At 39.9% G+C, this 8525-nt stretch overlaps 1 protein-coding gene across 1 annotated transcript in view; it reads right to left on the bottom strand.

The window, feature by feature from the left end:
* Positions 1-1590: 1590 nt before the first annotated feature.
* ZNF398 (zinc finger protein 398) overlaps positions 1591-8525 on the bottom strand; it is a 56550-nt gene continuing 49615 nt past the window's right edge. The window contains exon 6 of the mRNA XM_004484248.4: positions 1591-7509. Coding sequence (XP_004484305.1) covers positions 6356-7509 — 1154 coding nt within the window. The 3' untranslated portion in view covers positions 1591-6355. The remainder of the gene's footprint in view (positions 7510-8525) is intronic.

Below are 8525 nucleotides of genomic sequence, written 5' to 3'. Positions count from 1 at the left end.
AGGTACTTGCTTAGTGACTAAGCGGGTATGCTATTCAGCAGTTCTAATACAACAGAAAACCTAAAGCTTAGAAACCCTTTATGCAGAAGACATGGCTTGTTGCTAACAATTGTGGTATATTCTATTGATTCTTCTGCATGAGCAAACTTCAGCTTTTAAGTGTGGATTGGATTACTAAAAATGGTCAAAATCCATTCATAATCAAGTCTAGTAATGGTGTAGAATAAAATTGTTTTTTCCAAACACTGCTCTTAAAAGGAGGTGCTAGTCTTACCACAGTAGAGGTTAGGAAGGTCTACAGCATAGACGCTGGGTCCATTCTTATCTGTGCTCATCCGGTATCCCCACCATACCAAGCTCCTGCACATAACCTGCGGTGAATCCTGTTTCTCCCACTGCCTCTAGAGCCCCGAACTTAACCACTGAGATACATCAGAACTTTTCTTGACAATTCCCATAGCTGTATTTCCTTCTGGGCCCTTCTTTAAGAATCAAATTGTTATTTCCCAATGTGTATTCAAAAACCTTTTTTTAAATCACCAAGGCACAGCTTCCTGCTCTGGTAAAGCAGGCTAACTAGCCATTCCCCAGTCCAATAATCCTTTTCTCTTTTTATGCTCTTGCAAACCTTGCAGACATGTTAGAATCATTTGGGGGGATCTTTTTTAAAGAAAAAATCCAGGTCCTATTCCAGATTGATTAAATCATGCCATGGTGGGCCCTGGCATTGATATATATTTTTTTAAAGCTCCCCAGGTTATTCCAATATTCAGCCAAGGCTATGAGAACAGTTTTTCCACATATCCTGTCTCAGCCACAAAATCATGAAAATTCTAAATTATTACTTCTTAACTAATCACATAAATGTAAGATTGTTTAATATTCTTGTTCATTGTTTTCATTCACTTTTACTCATTGAAGTTGACTTTGTACATATTTTTAAAAATAAACTTAAAAAAATTAGTGACTCAAGGCTAAGAACTGACTTGATATATGAAGCCTTATGTACCACCTAAATTTTGAGTTCTGTTTGTTTAACCCAACCTCTCCAGTACTGTGCCTGCCTTTCTGACTCTGTTGTAGTTCTCCATATACATAAAATTAGTTATCTAATATAAGTTGCTGGTAGAAGTTAACACATTATATAGACCAACCTAGTATTTTCTGCATTGATCTTTGTTTTCCAACCTCTGCCCACATCATGACTCTGCTTCTCCCACTGCACCCCTAAATGCAATCTTGGGGTAGCCTGTCTCCAGTAAGGGCAGGCAAAGTGGAAGTGAAAAAACGACTAATGCCCAGTTTGAAGATAACTACATCCGGGAAATTGTATAACTGGCCAACAGAGTATTTCTCTTGTACTTACTGTACCAGCACCTTCTTCGTATGCCTGTAATGTTTCAAAGCTCTTTGAACTTCTTAATTTGATCCTCACAACACCTATGTAAATTAGGTAAAGCTGGTATCCTCTTACTACACATGAGAAAACTGAAAGCGAGATTAGAACCCTGGCCTCCCAAATTCCATTCCAGGAACTTTTTCATTACAATAACCCTTATTCTTATAAAGGCATTAAACTTACATTTTAAGTAATGTTACTACATTATATGAAATTTATTAATAAATAAATCCATCATTCTAATGCAATCATTGTTATTTTGGCATGTTTTCATTTTCCTATGCTTTTTAAAAAATTGCGATCAAATGTATACTGTATAAGCATTCAAAATAAAATTTTATAGTTTTACTAGAACATTGTCAGTTTGTGTGGCTTTGGAGTAATTACAGTATAGTTAGAATGAAGCTTTTTATTCTGAAATAATTCATACCTCTCAGAGGCATTTATTCTGCTGTGTTGGCAAAATCACTCAATAGGATAGAACCAGACAAGGAAAATAGGAACTGGGAAGTAAAATCTTAAATCCTAGAATTTTAGAGTTGGAAGGGACCTTATATTACCATCTTGTTCAATCTTCACATTAGGATTAGGAAAATGAGATCTTCAGAAGTTCCCACTATACAATTATTCACTGAGTATCCATGTGCCTAACAGCATTAGGTATCATGAGGGATACAAAATAAGACATGGATTCTATTTCTGTGTAGCTTAATTTTTAGACCTGTTTCAAGATTTTACAGTGAACAGTGGCTTTGCTAATAAACATAACCCAATGAGGTTTTATCAAAGATTTTATTTGAAATATAACCTGGCAGTCTCTGAGAGCAATGCAGCACACTGCTTTTGAGGCTTCTCTGATTGGGCTATATCTATTTAACTGACCAAATTCACATACATTTATTCTCTGTGTGTGTACGACTACGGCCAGAGCTACTCATTTAAAAAGAACCTGGAGCAGGGCCAGAAAGGGAGGAATGACACTCTAGAAAGTGACAAATTTCTCCTTTACAAGCTACTTAACAGCACCTACCAAGTCCTGTATGCAAGGGACAGTAAGTTCTGGTGAATAGACAATGCATATGATAAAGAAGTCTTTTAAAGAAATATAATAAAGGTTAAAAAGAAATTCTCTCCTTTCTTGGTACTACCAGAAATGCTACACTGTGCCACCATTTGCCCATTCCCACGTGAATCTACCAGGCCCACAGATGCTAACGCAGGCACCATGTGAATAGATAGAGTAAAATAATAAGCTAAATGGAAGCAAAAGAAGATGGTAGGCAAAAAGCTAAGACATCAAGTTATCAAGGGCTCAGTAAGAAACAGAGAGAGCAGCTACTTCTGTAGAGCAGCCTCAGTTCTTCACACTTTCTACTTCAAAATCAGCCCAGCTTCATCACCCTCTCTACTTGGTCCTGTAAAATCTTTCCTGATAGCTATCAAACTGAGCACCTTCTATGTTGGGCTTTGTGCTAGAAACTTTACAGAGGTTTCCTCCTAAACCCTAATACCTCTGAGACATAGGTATTATGATCCCTATTTTACAGATAAGGAAACTAAGGCTTAAAATGGTTAAATATTTCATCAGTTATGTTACTTATGATGAACCCAGGTTTTCAATCTAGGTCTGACTTGAGTCCCTGCTCTAAACCATTAAGCTATACTAACACACATATATACTTAAGGCCTTGTGCACTCCCCAGCGTGACCTAACTTGATTATCATTCCAACAGCCTGACAATTTCCAACACAAAGAATGGCCTCTGTGTACAACTCCTATGAGAAGAAGTGACTGCTTCCTTTGCTACAGATAAAGAACTGGAGTAAAGAGAATAGAGTCATAGGAATCCACCAAGCACACATAAAACATATAAATCTGATGATATCAGACATCCTCTTCCATAAGAATCCCTTTTTTTCAAAGACTTGCTTTTACTCATTGCTACTCAGGCGTCCTTAGGAAGATACAGAGGAGGATTTTGTTGTCTAAGAAGCTAAGATATGGGAGAGGGCACTGCCCTTTCTCAAGAGGGATCTGAGCACCAATGACGTATTTGGGATCTCTATCGCATTTGGGATGAACAGATAAAGCAGCTCAGGTCCTTTTTATCAACAAGGCCTTTGCAGACTGAGACTGTGAATATGTTATTCCCCAGTAAGCAGTAGGGTCTGGTCCTAGTTGAGACAGACAGGGACACCCACATCTCTTGAAATTGCTTTGAAGAGAAGCCCAGCAGAGAACCCAGAATGAACATGGCAGACTTTATTTAGTTAATGACGAGAGAAGTTATGTAGAGCACTGCTCTGGCTAGAGTCCAGCTAAGGTGTTTCCAATATCAAGCCAGCAAAAAACAACTGGAGTCATCTTTAACTTTCTAAACAAGCAAACAAATTCCATTTATTTTCAGATCTGTAGCTGAACCAGAGGTTCATCCAAACATAACAATGAAAAACCTAGTAAGCAAAGAGCTAATCTGATACATTCAATACCTGGATCCACTGACCATACCAACATTTGAAAAGGTCAAGGAGATGGTGTCTATTTATGAAAGTACAGACTCCTTAGTCCAGAAGGCAGACTGATGAAAAGCACATTCCTGGGTTTTCCTATTTCCTATCTTATCTGCTAATGGCAAACAATTCTTAGATACTTGTTTGGATTAGCAAACCAAATGCTAATAGTTGGTAAATTTGGGTATCTGCATGAGAATGGAAAAAAAGAAGACTTTTAGAATTATCTTATCCAACATGACACCTAGTATAGGAATTCCTTCTCCAGCATACCCTGGCAAATGCTTGAATCTGTTCAGAAAAAGGGAGCTCCTAGCCAAGCATAGTTCTTTCATTCTTCTTCCTTTCATGAGGGAAATCAAGATATAAAACAGAGCTGATTTCATACTCAAGTTTCATGTGGGTGACCAATGAGGCTGGAACCCTGGCTTTGAAATTTCCAAAAACCCTGAAGTTTCCATAGTAAGGTTGATTTTGGCTAGAAATCTCTTAATCCTAACATGCCAGGGTTCTGCCCATCTTCTGTCTTGTTTGTTCTGTACCCTTGGGCCTTTCCATTGCTTTCAAACTCTAAGTTATGAGAGCAGACTACATCTCCCATTGTTCTTGGTATTGTGAATGGCATGTGGCAGATGTTTTAGAAATGTGATTATCCTAAACAGCAGCATGTTTGGACAAAGCTTTCACAGGAGCAAAGCTAGCTGGGGTTAACACTTTCCTAGTGTGGCTATGCATCTCTTGACAAGATGAAGGTTACGTGAGATGATAAGAGAAAAAATGGGCTCCTCCCTTATCACTTCATTAAGGAAGTGTCCTATCAAAATACTCAGAGACCTTGTTCCAGGCATCATAGGATGATTCAAGGGAAACAGTGCTTAGAAATAGTTTTTCTGTCTAGTACTTAGGGCTTCTGCCTTCTCTTCCTGTCTTCTACCTCAGGCTCTAAGCATGACTAAAATGATAAATCAAACTGATTTCAGTCAAGTTTCAGCAAGAATTTCTCTGCTTTGATTTTGCAGACTTATTTGGCACTGCCTGGATAGAAGCCAGAAATACAGACAGGATTTTGGCAGGAGAAGGAATGTATCACAAGATTAATTTTTTTTTTCAAATTTTTAGAGGCTCACCTTTTTCCTTTCAGTGGCATCATTTTGCAGATGAAAATTTGAGATCTGTAAACAGGAAGGGACTCACACCCAGTCATAAAGCCACTTAGGAGTAGGACCAGGCTCAGATGCTCCCACTAATTGAATGACCCTGTCAAGAGAACACATGGTACCAAATCCCTAAAAGCAAATAATCAGGAATAGGCTGTCCTTGTCTTAGCTCTCAGTTATCTAGGAAGTTCCTCAATCTGTTCAATGCTCGTGGAGTAGAATCAGATGGGGTGAACATATAACCTCTCTGATAGCTAAATGAAGCTCAATTACAACATTATTATTATCTCACTAACTTAGGAAATGAAAGTTGAAAGTCCACTGATGCTTTCTGAAACTCTATAATGTTTCTGGGCAGTTCTGTGATCTTTTCTGCTGATGACTGACAAGAACATCAGACACCAGGAATGGAAAGCCCAGCTTATTGGCTTGGAAAGGATAAGGAAGAATTTGATGTGAAGGACTCTAAAAAGTGGTTCAGACACAATTTTAGATGTTGTGTTGTTGATGTGCCAGAAATTTTTCTTGGATCTCTCAAGACTGGGGCTGCAACACTGATCCCATTTTTTTTTAAACCAGGGCATTGGCAAAGGTGTCTAGAGGCCTCAATGCTTCAATTCAAACCAGTAAAAGTTAAGAGCTGTTCTCTTTAAGAAGCTTTTAAAGTTATAGTTCTTCTTTACCCATTATTAAGCAAAATGTATTACAAGAATTAACCCAGTAAACATAGGAAGGCGGTCTTGAGCTATCACATTATATGGAAAGGCAGCTATGTAGGTTTGTGAACAGATCTTAGCTGGTATAAAGAGGGAATAACATAAACAGTGGCTTAACAAACATGTTCTTACAATAATCACCTTATCTATCCAGGAATTAATGAAAGGCTTTAAACATTCTCATGCCTCACAATGGGCTGCAAGCTTTGGAAGCTCTTCCTGTGTACCAGTCTCTACCTAGAGTCACAATCAATTATCAACCTCTTATCCTGTAATAGATTACCAGAGCCAAATCTTGCTTTTCAACTTCTTTGCAATATTTTTATGACTTCTGCTTATGTAATATCTCTGAAAAGACAGGGATGATGGGCTCCTTTCCAGGTCTTTCTGAGCTTCAAAATATGGTGTTTGTATAATGTTGTAAAGTTCTGAAACTCAAGCATGTGTATAGGATCTCAAATTCATTAACATGCCAGATGATAATTATTGTTTGAGGTGGAGGGACTCATGGGCTTTCTCTTGGATTTTTTTGCCTTGCTTCAAAAACATGGATAACCATGAAATGACAAGATTTACAAAACTCCTCCTCCACTCCCTTCCCCATACCACTGGTTGGTCTCTAGGCCTTCAGTGTTAACACCTAGGCCAGAGGTTTCAAGCCCAGTTAATAGGGGACCTGGTGGGTCAGGTGGCTGTCCAGATGGGTCTCTATCATCCCCACAGCCTCCATTGTGGCCCGACCGCAAGTGATCCTTGAGTGTCTGTTTGTAGCGAAAGCTTCTGCCACAGTAGGAACAGGGATAGGGTCGCTCGCCTGTGTGGATGCGCTGGTGTTTCATGAGGTGGTGCTTCCGGATGAAACTCTTGCCACAATGAGCACAGCTGAAGGGCCGCTCACCTGTGTGCAGCCGCCGGTGGTTCAGCAGGTGCTCCTTGCGCATAAAGCTCTTGCTGCAGTCAGTGCATGGGTAAGGACGCTCACCCGTGTGGATCATCTGGTGGCGAATCAGAGCCGAGTGGCCATTGAAGTCGATGCCACACTGAGGACAGGAGAAAGGCCGCTCCTGCGCATGACCCCGTTGATGAAGTAGGAGGCTGATTTTCAGGCTGAAGCTTCTGCCACACTGGGTGCAGCGGAAGGGTCTCTCACTTGCATGAGCTCGTCGATGGCTAGTGAGGCGGGCCTGGTCAGCAAAGCGCTTGGGACAATCAGGACAGGGAAAAGGGCGCTCAGTACTATTATGGACCCGAAGGTGGTAAGTGAGTCTTGATGGGTGAGTAAAAGTCCTGGCACAGTGTGGGCAGGTGGGGGGTGTCTCACTGGCATGTTCCTGGGAGTTACCGCTGAGGTCAGCCTGTTCAGGAAAGTGCTTAGGACAGGGGGCACAGGATAAGGGGTGCTCACCAGCGTGGCTACATTCGTGAGTCAGCAACATGTCTTGGTTGAAGCTCTTGCCACAGTGGTGGCATGAGAATACCTGCTCCCCAGCTGGAGGAGGAAGGGAGTAGCTACCTAACTGAGTAAAAGTCACCTGTCCCTCAGAGGCTTCAGCCAGGTCAGTGGCTGGACGTCCAAAAGCTGTCATGGATGCAGACTGTTGGCTTTTGAAAGCCATATCTGAAAAAGTATCCTTTGCTGCTACTGGTGGAGAAGAGAAGGTGACTGGAATTTCAGGGCACAATGAGGCCCTAGCAAGGCCTTCAGCTTTGACCACAAGCTCTTCATCTGAAAGAAAGGACTTAAGAGTTATACCTATAAGCAACTATCTGACTAGCAACTCTCATGTATTCCCACCAGCTCTACAATATTGCTCTGTGCTCTTAATTGGCTTGGATAAGAAACTCGGTGGAGGGCTGAGATAAGAATCAAGCTATCTATAGTTTCTGTGACAAATCATCAGTGAAGTCAGTATACTACCTCTTAGATGCTCCCTGTTTGGAAAAGGAAAATCTTTGGCATCAATCTTCCGAACATTACTTTCAATGTATTTGACTTTTGCTCAAGACCTAAGGTTCTCTGTTGTCTATTGTAATAAAACGTATTATCATATATTTATCTACTTCTGTTCCTCTCAATTCTACCAGCGAAATCTTTCACTATAGTCAGCTGTCTCTTCACTTTGCCTAAAAATAAAATACACATTTCTGCTTCTGCATCTTTGTTCATTCTGTCCTCCCTTTTGAAGAACGCATTGGTCCCTGACTTGCCAAATTATATCCAGCTATATTATACTAATCTCCTAAGGCCCAACTCTGGCTTTACAACCTTCTTTAGGCCTTTTCTAAATTCCTAAACTAAAACTGATATATCTTCAAACATCTCATTTCTTTTATATGGAGTATCCATTCCATGAATTTTGGCACTTAACAATAAGGATGACAAACTGGTAAGTGTTTTCCCATACACTCTTAAATAAAAAAAAAGAGCATAAACTCTTATTTTTCATTTGTACTTCCCAGATTAAAAAAGAACACAGGGCGTATGAAATATTTAAAAAACGAAAACAACAACAACAAAAAAACCCCAGGTTGCATTAAGTTTATAAACTATTGGGTCCCTTCTGCCCTTGAGGGTCTCTCTTTTATAATTCAGATAGAAATATAGCCTGTAGGTATAGATTATGCTAAATATCTTAGGAAGAAGGTACTTCTGCTTCTTCTTCCATCATAGCTTTTACTTTTACTGAGGAAGGGATCTTAATTAACATTCTCATTTGCTCCTTGCCAATGACATTTCTGTCT

This window comes from Dasypus novemcinctus, chromosome 5 (assembly GCF_030445035.2).
Source record: "Dasypus novemcinctus isolate mDasNov1 chromosome 5, mDasNov1.1.hap2, whole genome shotgun sequence".
In the NCBI taxonomy this organism is placed as follows: Eukaryota; Metazoa; Chordata; class Mammalia; order Cingulata; family Dasypodidae; genus Dasypus; species Dasypus novemcinctus.
Note: the sequence above shows the minus strand (reverse complement) of the source record. Positions and strands in the feature narration are given on the sequence as shown.